The sequence below is a fragment of the Lampris incognitus genome, chromosome 1, assembly GCF_029633865.1.
Source record: "Lampris incognitus isolate fLamInc1 chromosome 1, fLamInc1.hap2, whole genome shotgun sequence".
Classification (NCBI taxonomy): Eukaryota; Metazoa; Chordata; class Actinopteri; order Lampriformes; family Lampridae; genus Lampris; species Lampris incognitus.
The window spans coordinates 142,301,515-142,325,217 of NC_079211.1; the positions used below are offsets into that span (position 1 = coordinate 142,301,515).

Consider the following 23,703-nt stretch of genomic DNA (forward strand, 5'->3'; position numbering starts at 1 on the left):
TGTGGAACAAGCTGGAACAGCTGCGCCGATCCATGTGGAAAGAGCAACGGAGCAACGCCCACTTCTTTGTTTACCAGTGACGTCGTTTGCCAGCTGGCCAATCGTGTGACTCCAGTGACATCATTGGTCACTTGACCCAGCGGCCCAATCGTGTAACTTCTTCTCTTAGCGTAAAGCATGGTCGCTGGTGTTTGTAGGGCCGGGCTACGACTCCCAGCTCAGCCGTTCGCGAAGATAAACAGAAAACCACAAGTTTTCACTCAGCGTTGTACACCTTAATTGTTTACTTTATTAAGAGCCAATGTCTTTTTGCCTCAGAACAATGTCTACATAGTAGGGGTGAAAAGTTATTGCACAGTCAACTTTCCATACTCTTTATTTTGATGTCTGGAGCGTCTGTAATTGCTCAGGGCACAGGCTTGCCATTTACATTGCGCTCCACAGACACTCTTCTGCATCGATTGGCATCAAAGAATAACTTCATATTAACCTCAGATTAACTACATGCGTGTCACGATAAATAATGCTTTTATCATTGTGCTCCCGTGTCCCAAAGCACTAAAACGTTGAAGGCATCTCGTCCACAAAACCAGACATCTTTCTAACCTTTGTCCCTAATGAAACTGGCAGGGTTGAAAGCCAACGTTCCATGAGTGGGCTTCTAATTCCTTTTCCATGGATAACCATACAGTCTGGAGTATATTACACATTGTTTGAGGGACAAAAGCTCTGCCTGGTAGTAATCTCTCTCACTCACACACACACACACACACACACACACACACACACACACACACACACACACACACACACAAAAGCCCATATAAGCACACACTCAGTTCTACCAAAAGTATTTACATAGCAAAAACCTGCCTCTGCTGAAGGTTGGGAGGGATGAGCGTTTGTGTTCAGATTTATTTTTCCCTTGATTATGAAATCTTTCAGGCTACGTCTTGACAAGGCAACACACAAACATTTATAGCAGTGAGATCTGTCGTCATTTCTCAGTTTTGTTAGCCTAATATGTCAACTAAGTATCTAATAAAGATAAGGGACACTTAACATGGACATGCACAAAAAAATGGGGGGATGTGGCACCAACAAAACAAATTTCAATACAATACCGCTCAGAACACAGTATCTGTGAATACAAGCATATGAAAAAGCACAGATTGTCATTTCAGCCATGCCAAACTGTTTTTAATCCACCAACTGTTCCTTTTTTGCAATGGTTCTTTCTCCATTCTCAACGTTAAAGCTCAAACAAAAATTGACAATTGCTTGATTGATAAAACAAGTTAAACAATGAGTTTATAATGTTTAAAACGATGCAGAGATGTCATAAAATAATCAAAAAATACTGACTTTAACATTGTGACATAGATATGCTCAACCTCCAGAAATGCACTGAAAAGGGATTTTCAGATACCACTACATCGTCCTACTTTTACTGAACACAATACCTTTCTTTTTCTGCTCAAGGAAAGTGACAATAGTACATAGGCAAACATTTTTGGCAGAATAATTATTTTAGACAGCCTATGTTCATATATAAACTGGGCCATCAGTACAAAACACTCCTTTGCTTGGACAGGATTTTATGCATTCTCCTGTGGTTGTGGAGGGGAAAAGGGGGCCCGAGGCAGCTCTGATCGCCATAGCTCGGCAAATGTTTTTGAGCATGCCAGGCCTCGTGTATGTGAACTATCCGTCAGGGAAAGTCTGTGTACTTCAAGCATCTGAACAATTGCACCATCGGGCTAGATGTGTACAAAAGTTCCTGTAGACAAATAGCTGGAAACAAGTCCTCTTTTCACTACTCCTCGACACAAGGCAGAGAGACTTAAGTCTATCGACCACTCAAATGTCCACGCTTGCAGGCCAAAATCAATGATGATCGTCTCCTGACAGCCAGGACTCTGCCTTTTCAACCCTGTATAACTCACTCCCATTGATGGCTGGGGGTCTACAGGGAAGGGCGTGGTGGTGGGCGGGAAGGGGGAGGAGCTCGACAAGGGGAAGGTCCCTGTGGGAGAGGGGGCAAGGAGCCGGTAGGGGAGGCAGAGGGCGGAGGGGTAGGTGGCAACATTGCAGGTATGTGCAGAGTGGTAGGAGGAAGAGCTCGGTTTGGAGGAGGCGTGTAAGGCGGAGGTGTGGCAGGAGGAGGCAGAGTGGTGGAGTTGGGAGGGGGAGTAGGAGGCAACGCTGGTAGGGTGGAGGAGAACGACAGAGCGGGGGAGGATGGAGCCCCGTTGGGGGATGGTGGCAGGGTGCCCTGGGGAGGAGGAGGACTGAAGCTCAGATGAGGTTTATAGATGGGAGACGGGTGATGGTTGTAGTGTGGGTAGCGAGGAGAAGAATTTGGCTTGGCCCAAGTGAAGTTCATGCATCTGCCCTGAAATTAGACACAGATAAGAAGGATACAGATTTTAGAGCAAATAAATAAAGGAAACTCCTTTTTTTTTTAGTTCTGAAGATGATCAGACCTTTCACTGCAAATGTATTGTAACAGATAAACCTTTCTCAAACTCTGTGGCAATAAAACAGTGAGAGGTCTCTTAACAGCATCTTTTTTGTCCACTCTCATTAGGAATAAAGAACGAGATAACGTAACATTTGAAAAACTCAACCATGTCAAAAGTCTTTATCAAAGCTGATGCAAAGTTAAAAAAAAAATCTTTCACATACTCTCTGAAATGATCTGTGCCATCTGATTTGCTATTTGTGTTATAATAGATTAAGTCTTATGCACACCTGAAAAAGGGTAGAGATAAAATGCATAGATTCCTGCACACTGCAAAAATCTCTGAATTAAAGAGGCAGCATTTTGTCACACGACCTTCATCAGGCAAAAAACTGATGCAATGCGAAAAGAAAAACATGAATAATATGGCTAAGGCTAGACACAACCAATCACTGTAAGACCCCAATTTAGGGCAGATAGGAAACAGCTGGCCAAAAAAAATGAATTGAGAATAACATTAGATCAATACATAATCATATACACGTATACTTATTCACTGGATCCAAACACATCACAAAAACACTCTGTCATACGAACATGCATATGGAGGATATAATGAAGGAAAAACCTGAAACAACAGGAAATGAGGAACAATTAAGAATATACGTTTACAGTCTACAGAAGTGGAAGATAAGGTATACACTAAAGCATTCCACTCCATTATCCAAGCTGCTTATCCCAACTGGGCTCGCGGGATGTTGGAGCCTATCCCAGCAGGCACTGGGTGGCAGGCGGGGAGACACCCTGGAGAGGCCGACACTTCACACATCACATGTTACAGAAGGGGAATTCATCAAATGTGGTACAACTTGCTGAAATTTGTATGGGCTGTAAAAATAACATACAGCTGATAGAATACAATATTTGAATGGTTGCATTTTTTGCTCATTGTGATCATTTGCTGGCTGGTCGGTTCAGGAATCTGGCATTTGGAAAAACAAGGCCCTGCTGTATATCACATTGATTTTCCTATCTTACTGCTTTGATAATAGACCCAGGACCTTATTGCTTTGACAGATGAATTAGTCTAAGAAATAAACATGTCTCTTGCCTCTTACTGTTACAAATTGTGTCGACTAATAGCCAAACCAGATGTTTCTTTGACTCAGTTATGGAGGCATTGCCTATTGCCAAGACCTACATATTGCACCATACATTACGACTGGGTCTTATTTATTTCTATAAAGCTGCTTTAACACTCAAGTAATATCGGGGTAGGGGTAGTATTTTGTTTTGCTCGGTTTAGCTGAATTGTATGCTCTATTTAGTCGAAAAAGCTAATCTGGCAACATCCATCTTCCTTGCATACCAGAGTGGGGTCATGCAAGGGGGCTATCATATGCCAAAAACAATCCACATCGCTGAGGCAGCCGTTGAGCTCAGGGAGTAAGGGAGTGGGTTGGACTGATAAAGGATGACAATTTAGACCCATACTCCATCCTAAGGGCAAATGGAGTGCAGAGCCCAAGTCAAAAGTGACAACCAAAAAGTTCTGAGACGTCTGATATTATTAATGTGAATCATGCTGCACTGTGCATCGGGCTGTATTTACTTCCCATATGCTACACAAGAAGTCATGAGAGACTCAGAAATCATCCGACACTGGACAAGATCACGACTAGGTTTTCTCTTAAGGCAGCGGGTTAAGGCTGACACACTCCTTCCCGCTTGTTCAATCACTTAGGGGAAGTTGTAAAAGCACTGTTTTGACGAGAGATTCTTAATTGCAACCAGAACAGGCCTGTTGACAGCGAACCATCAAGGACACTGCAACGGCGCTTTCTTCCTAGTTTCCTGTGTACTAATGAAGAGCTTTATGAAGAGGGGAAACACTCCTAAATTGCAGCATGGAATGGTTTTCTTAGTAGCACTAAAAGAAACCACTCTTTTATGGCCTGAAAAGTAAAGAAACCCCCTGAAAATTAGCCCGAAGTCGGCGAGTTCACTGTTGGATGTCGTTTTTGTTGTTGTTTTCATATTCACTTAAACATCCCTCCAAGTCTGTTGACTTAACATTGCCTTAATCCTCTATGAATAATAACCAGCTAAGCGAGGGAAGTTGATCCTTAGATGGCATGAAAAGACTTAAGGGAGGGATACTGTTTGTCCAGACAAACTGGAGATGGTGTACCGTTCTCTCCTATACTTTGTACAATAACCCACGTACAGTATATGCACATAGTAAATCGACCGCAGTGTGTCAGAGATGCTGACCCAGACTGTTTTAGTGCCAGTTTAATGAACGTGCTTGCTTTCACTATAACTTCCACTTTTGGTAGCAATGCACACTCTTTGTTCAACCCAGACAAAAGCTCTGCTTTCCTGGGCAGCGAGTCATCGCTTTTTTTTCTCTTTTTTTTTTACAAATGTTTCATGAATGAGGCAATATTATACAGAGAATTCCCCATGACCAAGTTTGTCAACGCCGCTAAATCCCGGAGTGTCGGGCTACACGTGAGTAGTCATCAGCGAAGGTCAGACTGTTGTCCTTACCCCTTATAGAGCAGCCCACTGGGGGAGATAAATCTGCTTTTTCGTAATGACTTCACCAGATTTCTTTACATTGGGATGTATTGTTGCCAGGCTTTGCAGTCTAAATGCCAACTCGCCCAAGTTTCCCCCTTGGTCTCTCCTTCTCTGCGCATTTTATTGCTCACAGCTGCTCTGTTTCCACAGAAGGAAAAAAAAAAACTCTTCGCCTGCCAAATCGTATGCGAAGCCAAAGGTTGGCATCCCGAAGTAAAACAGAGGCTTATTAAAGATGCTCATTCGATGCTCGTGTAGCTTTTGTGTGGCTCTTACCTTGTCCCCGGGATGTGGTCTCATTACAGATACACGGTCGTAGCCTTTTCTTAGAAGAACCCACAGCGCGTCCAGTTTGCCCTGCAGAATCGGAGAGGAACAAACAGGTCTTTGAGGAAAATCACTGATACACATTCTTCACAGTGGACTTAAAAAAAAAAACCTGCTCATTTGAAAGGCTAATTTGCATATTCTCCGAACCGAATTCCATTGACGGAGACCTTCAAAATGAAAACGAAATCAAAAGATTTATCGGATTTCCTGTACGCATTTTTTTCTTTTTGTACGTTTCTGGGTGCCTTTTCTCCTTCGGTGCCATCTTTAATAGTTCCCCTCATCCCCACTGATATCCAATGGCAACCACCTGACCATAATTGATTTTTCGCGTTTTAAGAATCAAAACCTAAAATTATGTTAGTTTATTGTGACTTCTGCATAGTTTCAAACACAGCTAAGACTTTGAAAACGGGTCAGAAAATAAAGCTGTTTTTCTTCACAGAACTGCTGGCTCTGCAGCCCCGCTCCCTTGAGGTCTGTCCAGCGTCTGTCTGGTTTCTATTAGTAATCCCCCGCTGACTGGGAAGACTTAAAACAACCCCTCTAACCCCCTTCTGGCCCTGGAAGAGGGGACTGTGTGCCAATAGACACCTAAGAACCTCATCGCCTCTCGTGCTTTCATCTCTGCGATTATTTTCATTAACGCCGTTTCCACCGCCCCTACGGAGACTAATTGGTCGAGTAATTTGATTTGATCCCGTGTTAAACGCAGTAAAGTATGTGCTATATGCAGAATCATAAAACTATTGAGTATTCATCACTAATCTGTAATTGCATGACAACTGAAATGTGAGAACCCCAAAAAAGGTATGTCAAATAGTCCACCAGTTGTTGTTTTCATCATGAACAGTTGCGAGTTATTAACTCGAGATGTTCTCCGTTTTACTTGCTGTCGGTAATTACGCCGAAGGAGCATCTGTGCAACATCATTAAGGCCACTATATAAACACATTGCCCGTACTGTTTCCCCTTGGCTAGCTGTGGCCATACCTTGATGGGTGAGTACCACTTGCGTGGGCCTGAGGGTTTGCGCATGCCGTTGTTGAGAACCCGCATGGGAGACGACACGAACTCCTGATCAGGTAGCTTCACCTTCGCATTTTTGGCCTTCTCCAGCTTTGCTCCCTCCTCAGTCGAACCTTTCTCACCCCAGCGAACCTGAAAACCCATGGCCAGAGGCGTTTAAGCGTGCAATGTGCAACTCAAAATGAAACAAGAAGGTCAAGCCAGGCTTTTGAGTGCAAAATGGTCAATCAGCTAGGTCTGACATTTTGTTTGGAAGTGAGCTATGAAGTCCACATAGCAGAGCAGTGCAGTTGTTTTACTTCATTTTAGCCTGATGTAGGAGACCGTATGTCTGATCGATGCTTAGGATGTCTGTAGATTGGGATGGTTTGGGGGAACCTGAATGCTTTGCTGAACCTTCTGAAGGTGTTGTGGACCTTAATCGGCCGAACGTCTTCGCTGTGAGGCGCCTTCTTGGTAACTTCAACCACACATCTGCTGTCGCCTGACCCCATTTCATCTAACGACTTGTGTCTACGTAGGTGCTCCCCCTTGCTAAATGGTACAGTCACTATATATGGGACTTGATGCGTCTGCTTTGTATTGCAAAATATGAGTTATGTCAGATCTTGTGTATTGATCAAACAGAGGTCAAGTCAAGTCAATTTTATTTGTGTAGCCCAATATCACAAATCACAAATTTGCCTCAAGGGGCTTTACAGCAACACAACACATTAAGTTTTCTTCTTTTGACTTTTTTCCCCCCTTTTTCTCCCCAATTGTACTTGGCCAATTACCCCGCTCTTCCGAGCCGTCGCAGTCGCTGCTCCACCCCCTCTGCCGAGCTGGGGAGGGCTGCGGACCACCACATGCCTCCTCCGATACATCTGGAGTCAGTCGCCAGCCGCTTCTTTTCACCTGACAGTGAGGAGTTTTGCCAGGGGGATGTAGCGCGTGGGAGGATCACACTATTTTCCCCCTCCCACCCGAACGGGCGCCCCGACCGACCAGAGGAGGCGCTAGTGCAGCGGAACACATACCCACATCCGGCTTCCTACCCGCAGACACAGCCAATCATGTCTGTAGGGACGCCCAACCAAGCGGCAGGTAACACGGGGATATGAACCGGCGATCCCCGTGTTGGTAGACAACGGAATAGACCGCTACGCTACCCGGACGCCTGACACATGAAGTTCTAACATAGCTTACCTCCATTCTTTTAATCCCTCCAACTCCTCTCCCTCCATAGTAAGAGGCGTCCACGGTGGGCCACTTCTTCTTTGGGGTCTCAAAGTCCTCGTCATCCTGCAGGAGAAAGTTGAATAACACATGTCGTCACACACCATACAAACATTTACATTAGCCCCTGCTGACAACAAACATTCTTAATGATGAAAACGTGTGAGTAGGAGAGAGCACTTGCAGGGTACACAAACAAACACACACTGATAGGATCGCAGTCTCAAACTGGGGGGGGGGGGGGGGTTCACTGAGGCCAGCTGGAAAGTCTAACTCCTTTTGTCTAAGCTTCTGTCCCCTTTGCCCGCCCCCCCCCCCCCGCCCCCAGCTGTGTCTTTCTTAATATCTGCGGTACAAAGGAAATCACAGAGCCCAGCAGCTGCCCATTCATCATTCCTGTCTTGTCCTCCTCCATCACAGTGACTCCCTGTAAACACGCCGTGTGTGGACTCGATTTCAGCAGCACTCGTTTAACAATTAATCTGTACAGTAAAAGTTGCCTTTCACTGCTATCCGGCTGCCAAAGCATGATTCGGTACTTTCATTTGTTGACGAGATCTGTGGAAAATAATTCCGTCGTTCAACGTCGGGATCGGTGGGTTTCTGCCGGGGGGCTCCGGTTTCCTCCCACAGCCCCAAGACATGCAAGTCAGGTGAATCGGAGACACTCAATTGCCCCAAGGTGTGAATGTGCGCACGAATGTGTCCGTCCGTGTGTCGGCCCTGTGATGGACTGGCCACCTGTCCAGGGCGTCTCCCCCCCCCCCCCTTCCGCCCAATGAGCGCTGGGATGGGCTCCAGCACCCCGTGACCCTGATTTAGGATAAGCGGCTTGGAAAATGAATGAATGAATTTCAGGATGGAATCCAAAGAAGTACGAAAGGCTCCAAAGGGAATGATTAGGAAAAAACAGATTGTCTCACACCGAAACATTAATTGAAATAGCAAAGCCAGCAACAGGCCTGTTTAAAAATAGAAGGGGGAAAATGTTTGAAATCGGGGTTTCATTACTAATGCTCCGAAATGGCCGGCAGGTCTCGCACTATGTTTGATGAATTGGCTTGAACAGAGCTTTCTGGCGGGGAGTTAAATGAATCACACAACTGCAAAGTGTTATCCAAATGGCTTGTAAGTCTAAATGATAGAGTAAACTTGACAGCGGCTCAACATACACATAACCGCCCCATTTTTCTCTCTTTGCCATATATATATAGAGAGAGAGAGAGAGAGAGAGAGAGAGAGCAAGAGAGAGATATGTATGTATATATATATATATATATATAAATAGAGATATAGATATATCCCAGCACCTTCAAGGTCACATGCTAAAACACAAAAATGCAGCACTACCTTACCAACTGTAAAACATCTCTCATTTTTTTCCCTTTAAACTATCACTGTCTTGCAGTGCATCGCCGCTGTTTTAATGTTAAATACCATGCCGTTTTCTCTGCATGCGGGGAGGATTTATACTGCGCTTCTTACCGAACTCTCCTCCGCATCCGGGGGTGGGGGCTCGTGGATGATCTGTTAGGGAAGACGTTGCATGACAGAATCAGGGTTATTGCTACATGCTTAAAAAAAAAAAGTCGTCACAAAACATGAATTAAAATACAGAATTTCCCTCTTGTCTCGGTAATATGTTCTGTGTGTGTGTGTGTGTGTGTGTGTGTCTGTGTGTGTGTGTGTGTGTGTGTGTGTGTGTGTGTGTGTGTGTGTGTGAAAACACAGTTACGCAGCAACAGATGGCTGAGGAATTGTTTGGTCGTTTCCTCTCTCGCTCTCACTTTTTCTTCTATTTACACGGGCAACGCACTGACCTAGAAATCTGCCAGCCAGATTCGGGGCCTTGGGTTGCTCATTAGGGCCGAAGAACAGGCACATTAACACTGGATTCCTAGCTTTGAATAATATCAGTTCAACTGGCGTTTTGTGCCCTATTTTACGTTTTCATCATTGTCTAAAGTTGTTTCTGCAATCTTGTTTTTCACTTATAACGTCTCTACGAGTCTTGTTATATATTACGACTTGAGCCTTGAGGACTACCTTCATGCTTTACAAGGCTCAGAGCAGCCACGCTATGTGCCTAATAAAATTATTCCGATTATTTGTAGAGCGATTTATTTGGTCCCCTATCCGTTCTAAGTTTTTCCTCTATTGCCTTGCGCTGTGAGGCCCCGTCCATGTGTCATGGGTGGCAGTGTGCACTTTCCCCCCTACCTCGATGTTTACTTGCACTTAGGTCCCCAACATGAGTCCCTGACCACTTGTAGCATTTGGCAAATTATGTGTTTTTTGATATGGATTTCTGATTTTTCCTACAAGCTTATCCAAAGCCGGGAACTCAACTGGATTTCACTATGGTAACCTAGCATCACTTTCCTAAACAGAGCTGGGCATGGACGTGAGAAATAGAGGACGAGAGCAAAAAAAAAAGTGAGGAGACGCACAGCCATGTTATGAGAGCTGACATTTTTCTCTGGCCTTCTATTTTCATGTTTCCAGAGCTGTAAAACGGAATTTTGAAAGGACACTGGGCTATTCATAAGGGCAGGGAAATTCAGATTCTGACAGGACAGCAGAGATAAGACAGATTTCCTCGAACTTTGACCTTTCTATGGAGATGTTTTTCCACTCATAGCTTCTCATTTTACTGAACCCAGAACAACAGATGTCAATCATGGCCCAATAAAATGTCTTCTCGTGAAAACTTCTATAGGTGAGCTAGTGATAACAAGACCCACACAAAACACTCGAACAATGTTGCTTCATATTGTTGTTTCACACCAAACGTCGTGAAATCCACGAATGAAAGCTGGCCAATCGGCTTACAGGGGCAACAAAATATTAACCGTTAACAGTTTCTAGAAGGCGGTGCTTCCAGTCAATACTAAGTGATGACAGATAAGAGCTCTAGGACCTCAGGGGTCACCAGCTGTGACCCCCAGAGACGTAAAATATGTCAACTGCATAATAATTACTTAAACACTCCTATACCAGGTGGCCTTGCCCTCTTTCTAAGAACATCTGTCTGGAGCCGAAAGGCTGACAATCTCATGCTGACTCGCAGCCTCTAACCTTCCCACCATGGGAATGTTGTTTAGGTTAACAAGGTGCCTACCCTAAGGGGGCGTTAGCCAGACAAATCAGCCCTGGAAAAGAGATTTCACCATCTTCTTCTGTCTGTGCACCGCGTTGCTACACTTCCTACACTTCAGCAGTGTTCTCTGACACCTCCAAAGACATTCGCTATTTCAATCAGTTTACAGTTATGCTGTGTGTATGTGTGTGTGTGTGTGTGTGTATTTATCACTGTTCTGTTGTATTGAGTAAACTCACCACAGTGCAACAGAGGGGCCAGAACCACCACAGAAGGGCTAATACCAGGAGCAGCATGAGGATCAGCAGCGATATTGCCAGGATGGTCCCATCAGACTGTGACAATTACAGTGATCTCATCAAGCATGAACGCACATTAAAGTTGAGCACTAAAAACTGGTCCACAAGTGACGCCTTATTTGTAATCAGTTCCGCACCATTTCAACGAATGGGTGAGGTAAGCAGGAATTCTATCCGTGGAAGTAAGACGGGAGAAATAATTCAAGGCTTTCATTTGACATATTGTACTCACACAGCCCACAGTGGTAATGGTGACTGAGCTGGAGATGAAACTGAGACCTTCGTTCATACTGACGTACAGGTTGGCTGCCCTGAAATAAGAGAAATTGCTTAGCTGCCATATATTACAGTACCTCAGAAGAACAGGGTTTAGCTGCAGCTGACCGATAATGGGGCAGAAGGAGAGATGTGGAGTAATGTTTGACCCACATTCATTGAAACATTGGACTTACATTCCTTCATCTTGAAGTATTGGTGCAGGGCAGAGAAGATATGTATCTTCCACCACCAAAGGCTTCACCACTGGAGAGGAGGAAGGGAAAAGGGTTAAAACATCAGCCAAACATTCCTCTCTCGTCTTGCCGCAGCAGTCAGGAATATCTAATGACATGTCAACCAGGCGCTCCTGACATTTGGGGGCCGCAGTCACAACCCAAATCTGCGCTCAGATCATATCAATCTTTTGCCCTAGTTTGATTCAGTTTTAGGACTAGCGTCAGCTGGCTTTGGTTAATTGGATGATGAATATTGCAAAGTGACAAGAGAGCCCCCTAGCATATGAAATCCATTCGCTGATGTCAAATCTTGGTCTAAAACTCAGTTGTCAAACTGGTTGAAAACAGGCACACACTGGGCTGCCTCAAAACTACTGTTGAGAGACATCCGTATCCGTCTGAAAACACCAACAGAAGCTGTTTTGGCCATAACCTTTGTTTCTGAGTGAAGTCGACGATCTCGCTGTTTCTGGCTTTTAGAAAAAAAGAGAGAGAGAAGAAGAAAAAAAAAACCCAGATTCAACAAGCATCATCGCCCAGGGCTGTCTGTTTATCCTGGCTGATGGATAGCATACCCAAGACCTGAGGAAATCAAAATGAGAGCCCCGTGGACTGGCTGATCCGCTCTCGCATCACTGTGCAGGATGGAGGGGAGGGGACCGATACAGCCGGAGAGAGCTCATTGCCAATAAAAACTGGGCCAGGCATCACCGTCTCAGAGTTCATCTCCACGGGGACCCGCCTCAGAATGGCTTTTCACTGCACGACTTAAGAGGACCGAGGGACCACCAAAGACAACTGGTAGAACAAAAGACAGACCCAGCGAAAAGCAAGTGGACTCCGATTCTCCACGCTCATCTTGTTTCCAGGGCTTAATCCTCCGAGGATGAGGAGGCTACCAGATTCTTCTCTCTTTGAAATATTGGTGTACTTGATCGTGTATTCCCCAGGCATAACACCCCCCTTCTACACGGAGGCACTGACACAGAAGCTAAACCCCAGAGAGGTGCAAGAAATGACTGTCTCACATCTTTAAGACAATACCCAATGGACGGGCCGTGTGTGAGTTCAGTACGGCCTATGAGAAAATCAATGGTGTGTTTGCAGAGTTGAGATATATTTTTGTTTAGGAACAGGACTTTCTCAACAGAAAATCAATTGATACGGTAACCGAAGGGAGGTTACCCATTTGTACACATAGCTCCATGTTGCTTAGTGCACCATCAGTCATCAAAGCAACGCAACACACCAGACATCCCTCCGCTGCCAAAGCCCGGAGCGCCCGACTCCATTCGCTGCTACTTTTCCTGGAGACACAGACTTAAACAACTATTCAGCTGCTCAACACATGTTGTTACATATTGCTGCTTCCCTTCTCACCAGTCCGCCATATTTCTAAAATACGGGGAAGGCCGGGGTGGGATGGGCTAGGGATTTATACAGCTGGGGACAGCAAGCAAAGGTATAATACAGAGACAAGTGATAAAGTTGTCCTTAGTGAATAGGGGCCACCAGCAGAACTGTGGCCTAGTTATTTTCATTCAGTTTGCCCTTGAAGAGAAGTAAACACGTTCTACCGGGGGGGGGAAGTGTAAACACCCTACAGAACGAGTGACTCTGGAAGAGGTGAGCACAGGGGATAATGGGATTGACATAAGGAAGTAATTTTACCCACATTCTTTCCATGTCTTCATTTTGTCCGCAGGAAGTTTGATGTATCACATATAACCTCTTAAAAGTTTGGTCTACTGTCAGCCATTTGAATAGCACAGCAATTTCACCTGTGGCCGCATTCCTTATCATGGGGCGGTGATTTGATTTCAAAAACAAGGTGTCCCTACTGTATGAGGGGCACTACCGGTGCCAATTCCCATCCAATTTCCATTCCCATCAGGCTAAAGAACCTTGAGAATACCTTCTGGGGTATCATAAACGTTGTAAAAATGGCTTTAACATGATGCATATTGTCTAACATGTGTTCTTTGGTGTTGCACATATTGAAGTACCTCCTGTATAAACTGAGGAAATCAGCAAGCAAACGTCCCTAATGGATTGTAAATCTGTTATTGCTTGTCTACTCTGCCCACCCTGCACTTACTGTATTTCTATCCATCCTGGAGGAGTGTTCCCTCCTCTGATGCTCTTGACATTTCACCCCCCCCCCCCGATAGGGTTTATTCTGTGGAGTTCCCTCTCATCCAAATCGAGGGTCTACGGAAACGAGGGGGTCCTACATTGGCGCTTATCTGTATACTTTATCTGTTGGGGAGTGTAATGCGATTGTAGAGCTTCTTTGGGGCTGAACTGTTATTTAGGGCTATACAAATACAATGACTTGACTAATGACAGTATTATATTCAACATGGGCTTATTTTACAATCTCCAGCTGAGTGAAAAAGACTTGAGGTGAACCGTGGTTGCCAACATCAGGGTGAAAAACGGCATTCAATCAGCTGCTTTGGATTAAACAACACTTCTGGCCAAAACAGCCCCTTCACTCCTGCTGGCTCCGAGAGGCAGACGTGTGTGTGCCTCAACGCCGGCTAATCACCTTGCTTTGTTATTTGAACAGCACCTCCTGCAGCTATCGTGCTTGGTAGGAAGTGGATTTAACTACCAGTGGGCCACTTCATTTGCAAAGAGGACGGGTAATTTGAATACACCTAAAGGCCTTTTCCCCTTTCTGCCTCATGTGTGGCACCGTTTCCCCTTCACGTTTCGCGTCTGATCACTTTCCCAACTGTAAAACCAAAATGGATTTTAAGAAGACACCAACAGAGATGATGGAGTATTCCAGCCGCGTTCCTGACTTAGCACTTGACTTCTGGGAAATTCAAGGAGTCAATAAAAATGTATTCTCCGACTCGTAAGTCTGTTGATGCCAGCCGTTCTGACTACCGTTGACCTCACATCAACTCTTTAATGAGCTCAACATAGGATTGATTGATTGATTGATTGATTGATTGATTGATTGAAGGATTTTCACCTCCCGCCATTTAAGATAATTGATTGGAAAAAAGATTTAGCAATCAACGTATTATTGAATTATTTATAACTTAATTGATGTCTTAAAAAAAAAGACAAGTTGGTATCTTCCCAGGTGAGGTGTTTTCGCCCCGCCTGCCCAACATTTTAATTACATTTTAATTACATTCCATACTTTTTAGACATTTCAGTGCAGTTGCAGTAAACATTTCATCATCAGTCAGTCGGGGTCGTACTCACTCTTCGTAAGGGTGTCATTGATCCGGAAGCTGCATAGCACCTTATCAACGTTCCGGGCGTGGTGGAAGCCATTTCCTCTCACTACGACCTGGAAAGACTCTGGGACATAGAGAAAAGCAACAGGAGCATGGATTTACATTGCAGCTCATCAAGCAAACAACCAGGTTCAACACCTCATCTGTATGAGAATATATAGACGGCCATTACAGTAGTCAGCGAGTTCAAATCCCCACACTGAATGCCTTAAGAAGATTTTTTTTTTTTTGGAATCCCCCCCAGTTGTATCCGGCGAACTACCCCGCTCTTCTGAGCCATCCCGGTCACTGCTCCACCCCCTCTGCCGATCTGGGGAGGGCTGCAGACGCTTCCTTCAATACATGTGGAGTCACCAGCTGCTTCTTTTCACCTGACAGTGAGGAGTTTTGCCAGGGGGACGTAGCGCGTGGGAGGATCACGCTATTCCCCCCAGTTCCCCCTTCTCCCCTGAACAGACGCCCCGACCGACCAGAGGAGCTGCTAGCGCAGCGACCAGGACACATACCCACAACCACCCGCAGACACAGCCAATTGTGTCTGTAGGGACACCCGACCAAGCCGGAGGCAACGCGGGGATTCGAACCACCGATCCGCATGTTGGTAGGCAACGGAATAGACCGCTACGCTACCCGGACAAAAGATTTTGTGGCCTAACAGATTTCAACAAGCGTTGTACAGGCATGTGGGTGTGATGCCGAGGTTCCTCTGGAACCAATATCTCTAAAACCCCAAAACATGTCACGCGAACGGTTTCTCTCAAGACGAGGAAAGCGGTCACTAGTAGTGAAACTACAGCTGAATACCATTTTGCACAGTAAAATCTGAAAAAATGACAACTATTCAAAGTTGCTGTAGCTGTGTTGGCATCAGGTCAGGGTTGAATAAAGCTGTTGCTACCGTGTGACACAACTTGAACTGAGGCAGACATGACAAGCCTGAGTGTGTACTTCCTGGAGGGAACGGGCTTAAGATGTTTCATTTTGTGAAAGCCGGAGAGGCCTTAGGCAGAACAATGGGAAAGGCCACAGTTGCAGGTTATCCTCCTTACCTCCTGCACAGATACTGGAGGGTTCTGCTGCCAGGATCTCAATACAGGATTTCTTCAGGATCTGAAAAGATAAATTGAGAGGGGTCGAGAATGAGCTACGTTTTCTAAAGGTAATGATTCGGAGCTATCCTGTTCATTTTCACCGTGTCCATCGGGTGCTGGCATGTAGCCTTGTCGAGATTATATTCTTCTCTCCACAAAATAGTATGGCCAGTGTCAACCACAATTATGACTTTAATGGACCTTCCATTTAGCCTTTCACTGCCATTTTCTTACTCTGTGTGATGTCGTCTTGACTCGACGTTGCCATTTGCACTCTTTTGTGCTCTGCGTGCGTGTCTGTGTATGCACCCTGTCATCCAGGAAAGTCTGCACTCTAACCTTGGAGATGGGACTGATTTATGACTCAAGTATGCACTGCTCAGTTGAGACACAGCCAAAGGGTTTTAGCACTCTGTTAATTTGCTCCAGATGACAGTCAGCTCTCTGACCCTTCACACCGCTCGACGCACCCTGCAGCCAAGCGACGATGGCCCCTCTGCGACAAACTGTCTGTCTTTCATTCCTCCGCCCAGCAGATATGAAAATATAAGTCAATACCACTGAGGAGGACCTGACAGGATCCCCCCCCCCGTAGAAGCTTTGATCCTGTTTGGGTAGACCGCAGCAGCTCGGATCTAAAGAGGGGAAGTTACAGTCGCAGCAGGTTTTCCTGGAATTATGTCCCTGGCCAGACTTGTCCGATGGCACTGTTTATTGTCCCGAAGCCTATTTGCTTCTTGTTTCTTGAGCTATTGTGATGATGGATCGAGGGAGAAGTCTCTGTGATTGGAAATTCCGCCGATGCGCCACCATTTCTTGTGAAACCTACCTTTCTACCTTTCTACGCACTATCCTTACCTACCTACCTTTCTACGAGCTCTCTAGTTAGCCCTAGGTTTAACATTTGCTTTGTGTGGGCATGTGTGTACGTGGGGATACCCGAGATGCTTACCGAATCAATGACCCCTTGTAAGGCCTCGAATCCGTCGTTCACAGGAAAGACGTGGTCCTTGCTGTCGGCAATCTTTGCCAGCTAAAAGAGACGGCGGCAAAATCGGTGAAATGTTCTAAGGCACCGCATGTGCACATCCTAAACGCCAACCGGTTTTGGAAAATTCATTTAGAGAGCTGTGAATGGACGCGGCCACGAAGCCCGGGCGTCGCGTCATATCGTGTCAGAGGGCAAAACCCGGTGGGAAACAAACCTGTGTCTCGTTGAAGTCCTTGACCCCCACGCAGTAAACCGAAGCGCCCAGACTCCGTGAGCGGTTGGCCTGTTAGGTATTCAAAGATGGGACAAAAACAGGAAGACGCTCAGCACCTGGGTTCAATTACACCGCCCCATTTTACAACATTAAGTAAAACTAAAGCGCTCGGCCTTGTGTTTGTGTGGCTCTGCCAGAATGTTAGGCAACGCTACACTGTTGTTGAATAGAAGTATTTAGTGGCACGTTAACTGCTGAAAAGTGGGTCTGCAAAACGCAATGTGCGTCATGAATGCATGTCAGAGTGCGCATTGCTCGGTAATATTGCACCCAATGAGACACATGATGGCGTTGGAAGCTGAAATACGACTTTTAGTGGAAAGATCGCTCAAAAAAATGCCGTGAGTCAAATTTTTTTTTTTTAGGCTACTGACAATATCAGCTTCGGTTTATCTCCGAGCTACTGTCCTTGGCTGATAAAACAACCCGGGCTTGGCATGTCTGCACCTGCGTCCCCTGGATGGTTTAAAGGGGAATAAACCACCGGTTGCTGGTGCAGATGTGTGGAGAATGACGGGGCTTGTTTCATTCACGGGGCAGATGGGATGAATAAATCTGAGAGACGCTTTGACCCACTTGCAGACCGCCAAAGAGGACGGGCTCCAAGTGTTAATGTGTAGCGTGGCAGCGTTTGATCCGCAGCGTCACGTGCGCGGCCCAGTCTTTCACCTGTTTATCATTTGTGTGCTACCATCAACGCCGCCCCATCCCTCCCCTTCTCTCTCTCCCTCTCTCTCACCTCTCTCTCCGCGTAATAGAAAAGATCCTCGTGCAGCTCTCCATCCGTAAGAGCTATGATAACGCTGGCCGTGCGGTAACCTGCAAACACAATTTGGCAGAATTTTGCTAGCATCCTTTGCAATAAAATGCAGTCGGTCCAATATACGTTTCCATTTTGTAGCTTTATCAACAAAAACAAAGATGCATTCAATGATCTATAGTCCATAAGTAACCTATATCACCAAGGAATTAAGGGGGCCTTCTCTTAAGAAACACGCGTGTAAAATAACGATAGCTAGCGGGTTAACTGGCAAAAGCAAATTGAGGTAAAACAGCGTGACAGACATAGAGACAGTTGAGACAATGCTGGGTTTCCAGCAAATTCCAGTCCAAAAGAACACAATGAATGAACTACGCACCTTCAGTGTTTCCGTAATATATCTGCTCACTGGCCTGTAGAAAAGGAAAAGCTGGATTCAGTTCGTGCTACGTCTATTGGTGTGCAACCGATCAAGTAAATCTCCCCTGTTGTGATCCAGAGGACATTTTGGCTCTTGACAATTGCTTCTGAGCCAGTGGACGTGAGAGGAGAGACAGTGGACGCCATTTTAAAGTATCTGGGAAAGTAGCTCACCCTCTGGATGCCCTCGTGCATGAAGGTATCTCCCCCCGGAAGTACCCTCTGGAGCTCCTCCAGACCTTTACGGATTCGCTCCCTGGGCCAACAGACACAGGTTGGAGGTGACCCACACTGTTATGTGACTTTTCAAACAGTCCCTTTTAGCAGAATAACTGACGAACTTTCCGGTGACTTAAAGCAGCTGTTGTAAAATGCGATATTTTCAGACAATGCTGACCATCTGTTACCGATAACAGAATTGAAACGATATTGGTGGCACTACTGGCTGTAGGCCGTACTGTCAAACAGATAGGCAGGAAATAAGCTTTTTGTAAAATAACATAGCAGGAAAGCTATAAACAGTGATCGCTTTGTAGCTGCCTGGAAATTGCATAAAGAAAGATTAGACACATGTGCAGTCCAACATGTGTTGAAAACCACATGTTGAAATACTTAACTGGACTGATGACAGTACAGACAGATATTGCATTGTGGGAAAGTATCAGTCTTCCATAATGTTTGTCAGTAGTAACAGATTTTGAGGTTTCCTATTTGTGTGTAAACCGTCAGACTTTGTTTTTCCACTTATTGCACGTTTCTTTCTGCTTGATAAGGACATGACAAGGTTCAGAAGCAACTTAAAGGGTCAATCTGCACCCACCTGTCCTCGGTCAGCCTCATAAGAATCCTCCCCTCCGTGGAGAACACAATGAAGGACATCCGCAACTGTGGACTGAGGTGAATACACGAGAAAAAAGACATTTATAGCAATACTCTGCATCTCCTTATTTCCTGTTTTACCCAAGCAAATGGTAGCAACATTGAAACTGTGTGTTTGTTTTGAGACTGATCTGTGGCTATGTTGGGTTTAGGTAGACATCTTCAGGTTGTTAGTTTGATGTGATGGGAGTTAAAAGGGGGGAAATTCTTTTTTTACCTTATGAATTTGTGTGCAAGATGCTCTACAAAGTGATAGATTTCAGTCCAGTGGTTCCGTACACTCCCAGATCTGCAACGAGAAATGATCATTTGCATTAATACTGACTGTTGTTTTCTTTTAATCCGAGTCACCACAGTCATAAGCAGTAAGGCTACACGAGTCTCTGTGTTACCAGCAAAAGTGAGTCCATGAATAACCGAAAATGAGCTCTTTGTGCAGTGAGGTAATTGCTAACCCCTTTCTTTTTTGTGACACGGATTGTGCTGAACTGCTGGCATCCACTGACTCGGGTTCATCACCCATGACCGGGGCCTTATTTCATCAGTTACACTCCCAAATACATGCGTCAGTTGAATAAAACAAGCTTATCCCATAGTTATAACTGAGTAAATATTCGCAGCTTTACAACAGCACAGCGGTGTTGCCATCCTTCTGTAAAGTACCGAGATGTTACGAAGACGTCATGGCTCTCAGGTGGCCATAAATGTCTGTATAATATCCCAGCGACGATTCCAGTGTTACCGGAGTCGGATAAATGAAGCCTCATTATGGCCACAAGCCCGAGTAACTTTGTCTTCACAAGTAGGTCAGTCTACTGACGTCAGCTGCCTGAATCGCTCTGTATCCACTTAAAGTCCCCTAACCAGAAGAAATTGGGTTTCTTTTCACGTCATCACACTGAATTCGTCTTCTTCATTTCGGCGGAGCGTGCTGTAGCGGAGACAAAGCCCTCGCTTGTTTCGGTTTCATTCGGAATTACGTTTTAATCGTGCCCAGGTTGTTCAGACCCCCCCCACCCCCACCCCCACCCCACCCCCCACACACACACATACACTGTGTTAGGAATAACGATACAAGTGTTTGTGTTAGATAGTCAGTTCTGCGGGGGGGGGGGGGACCAACAGGCTGTAGATAACAGCCATGTGTAGTTCCCAAGTTGAGGGCAGAGCAAGCATCTTATCGCTTACACTGACCGAGGCTGCTGATTCAGCTTTTGCAGCTGATAAAATGGCTGGATTCCTTTCTATTAGTCAAATGCGTTTTTTGCCTGGTGTGCATCAGTGTGCAGTCTTGTCACACTTTTATGTTGAGTATTGATTTAGTTCAGAACCGCCCCCGCCCCCACTAACACACACTAACACACACACACACACACACACACACCCAACCCAGCGCGCCAACACTCACACACCGTCCCCCTCCCTGCATTTTGCAAAACACCTCTATTTCCCTAGTTACCATGAGACAAGGAACGGCACAAAAGCCCTACCAATGGGCTGGAGCACCGGGACATCTGGACCTAATGGAGAAAGGGTTGAGCGACACAGGGAGCGAAAAAGGAGAGAGCAGGGATCCCAAAGAAAGAGAACGGTTGGACTTTGCAAGGCGATGCTTATAAACTGCGAGAGGACAGTTGTCTATAGCGAGAGGACGGTTAAATGTTGCAACAGGGCCGTCGGACATCCCGACGGGACAGTTCATCACAGATGAACCGCCAAACCTCAAAAGAGCACAGGAAGACAGATGTGCTCGGATCAGGTCAAAAGGAGATCTTGAAAATGACAAGATCAGCAATTGCGAGAACCAAGCAAAACACAACACCGTGTCAGGCCCGCGTAGTAAGATTCCTCTGACCTGGAAACCGTCATTCACAGTAACCATCGCTTTCATTTGCTCACTATTGCCTAATTTCCCCTCTGCGTACAAGCAGTGAACCACCACAGTCTGGATTTGGCATCCATGTAGGAGAGCAATGGAAAATCCATCACCGTGTCTTATGAGTTGGACACTCGCTGTACTGTGGCGTAAAAGGGGAGATGTGTGCGAATGTCAGACTCGCAGCGTCGCATTTAAATCTGATCCCGCAGAGCCAACCAAAATGTCGATGACACATTTCTCCATCATTTGGCGAAGGCGGTGGCCTGCGGTTTTGAGAGTTCCGACAACCACATCTGAGAGACACAAATCTCTCAAGGTGATTGCGCTGGTTCAATCCAAAGACATAAAACTCGGGTGAGTGATGGTGTCGGTGCCCATATATACCTTCACGGGCTGACGAATTTCTTCCCCCACGTTAAGAGTGACAGACTCCGAGGAATCTTTACCAGGCCTCGGGGAAAAAGGTCAGGTAAACACAACCGCCGACATTTTTTAAGAGGCGAATGTGAGAGATTCTACAACGTGTGTCGGCGACCCCTTACAAGACCACAGAGTGCACTTTCTGCTGCGTCTCTCTGGTCTGAGTGCGAGGGAGGGCGTAAATTGAGAGGAAAAATGTGACCGACAGGATCGCCCACGTCCCGTTAAGCTAAATTTATAGAGCATGGCACACTAGCCGAGTTATACAGGGTGAGAGGTTCCCTTCCGACCAGCCATAGCTTTGGCTAACGCAAGGTTAAGAGGTTTGATTCCCACCGGCTTATCCAATGCTGAAACAGTGTGCACTTCAAAAAAAAAACAGTAATGCAACTTTGGCTGTAAGAATCCACCAAACGCAACATGTTAATGGTGAAATGTGACCTCCTGTCGCTGCTCTCTAGCAGCGGTACACCTAAATCTATGCCGTGCAATGCAATTTAAGCCCCGCCGAGCAAACAGCTACTCGGCTCCTGGGGATAAACATCTCTGCATCTTTGGGGAAGGTACCCATGTGCCTTTTACGCGATGCTGCGCAACATGAGGTTGTGTTTGTTTTGCATGACGTGCATATATGAATAAAAGGAAGGCGGTTCCATTATTATTATTTTCTGGCTCGTCAAAATCCGTAACTTAAAATCCAATTTAACTTGACGTCAGCGGGGGGTCATAATGATAACAAAAGCGACTAACGTCACATCGTCCCTTAAATCAATGAATACGCAGATTTCTGCTCAAATCAACAGCAACTGGCTGCAGCAAAATGCAGTCACAACAATAACATTCGCGCTCACACATCAAGCATGCAGAGAATACTTGCCTTACTTGCTTTTGGTTGGGGATTAGCATGTGAGAAAGTTGAAGGAATATTAAAGTCAATTTCAGACAGTGGAGGTGAAAGAAAGACAGACTAAAATCACACAGCAAACAAAGTATTTATGGTTTCGAGAAGCCAAATCGACTGCTTTCCTGCAGGGGATTAACTTTTCACTTGGTGGGAGAAGTTATCTTGTCATGCACGAGCCACGAGGGTGGCAGGTAAAGGAAAGAGAATGGCTTACTTGTCCAAAACAAAGTAGAGATCAAAACCCCCAAAGCACGAGGATGAGCCAGGCTGCCCTCTGTTCTGTGCAGCATTCCCTGCAGCAAGAAGCACCAACACAACTCCAAACAGCACAGGGAAGCAGGACCATCTACTCCAGCACCAAAGCATTATTCCAGTTTGAGAAAGCCTCCTTCAGATAAGATGACCGGTATAGCTGACTTCAGCTGAAAATAATCAACAACAACAACAAAAAACTTGCAGCAATAATCCCTCCTTAAAAAGTCTTCATTCAATGCTCTCCGGCGTTCCTCGGCAGTGAAGGCGGCAGTAATCCACGGGAGTTCAGCGAGGCTAGCTGAGGTTATTGCAGAAGGGGGAGAGAATGCACAACATGGATCAGATCTGTCTTGGGTGCATCACAGGACTCAGGGATTCCATCAGTGGATGCAACACAGAGCATGCACCAAAGATGCAGTGGACCCCACACCTTTGTCCGTGTTTCTTGTTTATTGCAAGGTCATGAGACAGAGTGTACTCCACACAGCTCCTCAGAGCAAGATACCATTGGATGTCAAACTCGGTCCCTTTGCAAGTCCCCCTCTTTGTAAATCTCTCTCTCTCCCTGAGCAGTTGGAAAGGTATTCACTTTGCGGTGGAGAGGAACTCTCTTACCTTTTACCGCCATCTACTGGTGAATATAGCCGCCGCGTTTTCTCACCCCCGGGACGTATAAACCACCCAGTGCCTCGCCCAGGAGCTGAAGCTCTCTTAAAGAAAGGGGAGAAGGTGAGCGAGAGGAGGAGAGCGAGCCCACCATAGTAGGGAAACACACAGGCTATTCTACATCAAGTACGGATCCTTTAGGCCACTGAGAGGTCCCGGTTTCCCGGTGCCCATTCCCCATCCAAGCCCACTTATCAGTGGATAAATTAAATATTGGTTGACCCCGTGGTGGCAAGAATTTTAAGGGCACACTCGGCTAAATGGTTTGTCTGACCTTTCACAGACACACACATATCTGCACACGTGTGTGTTCGTGTCGCATCTCCAACTGGGACCCAACTTTCACTTACCATGCTAAAACAGTGGACGCCGGTGTCGACTAAA

General features: G+C 45.8%; 1 protein-coding gene across 1 annotated transcript; it reads right to left on the reverse strand.

Annotated features, from left to right (window-relative positions):
- Window positions 1–276: 276 nt before the first annotated feature.
- Window positions 277–22,764, reverse strand: LOC130112576 (anthrax toxin receptor 1-like). The gene is made up of 18 exons (XM_056280009.1): window positions 22,613–22,764; window positions 19,413–19,484; window positions 19,137–19,208; window positions 18,491–18,572; window positions 18,276–18,309; window positions 17,876–17,955; window positions 17,077–17,145; window positions 16,824–16,904; window positions 15,830–15,890; window positions 14,746–14,844; window positions 11,479–11,548; window positions 11,259–11,337; window positions 10,967–11,062; window positions 9,113–9,154; window positions 7,598–7,693; window positions 6,374–6,541; window positions 5,327–5,407; window positions 277–2,395 (listed from the first exon to the last, which is right to left on the reverse strand). Exons 1-18 carry the CDS (start codon window positions 22,762–22,764, stop codon window positions 1,967–1,969), a joined length of 1,863 nt encoding a protein of 620 aa, XP_056135984.1. The 3' UTR covers window positions 277–1,966.
- Between the last annotated feature and the right edge of the window lie 939 nt (window positions 22,765–23,703).

Excerpts from the sequence above, each read along its gene's own strand:
- LOC130112576 (XM_056280009.1), bottom strand. The coding sequence starts at position 22,764 with ATGCTTTGGTGCTGGAGTAGATGGTCCTGCTTCCCTGTGCTGTTTGGA. Across the intron at positions 19,485-22,612 it reads CTCTACTTTGTTTTGGACAA|ATCTGGGAGTGTACGGAACC; the intron begins GTAAGCCATTCT and ends TTCTCGTTGCAG. Across the intron at positions 2,396-5,326 it reads GACCACATCCCGGGGACAAG|GGCAGATGCATGAACTTCAC; the intron begins GTAAGAGCCACA and ends GTCTAATTTCAG.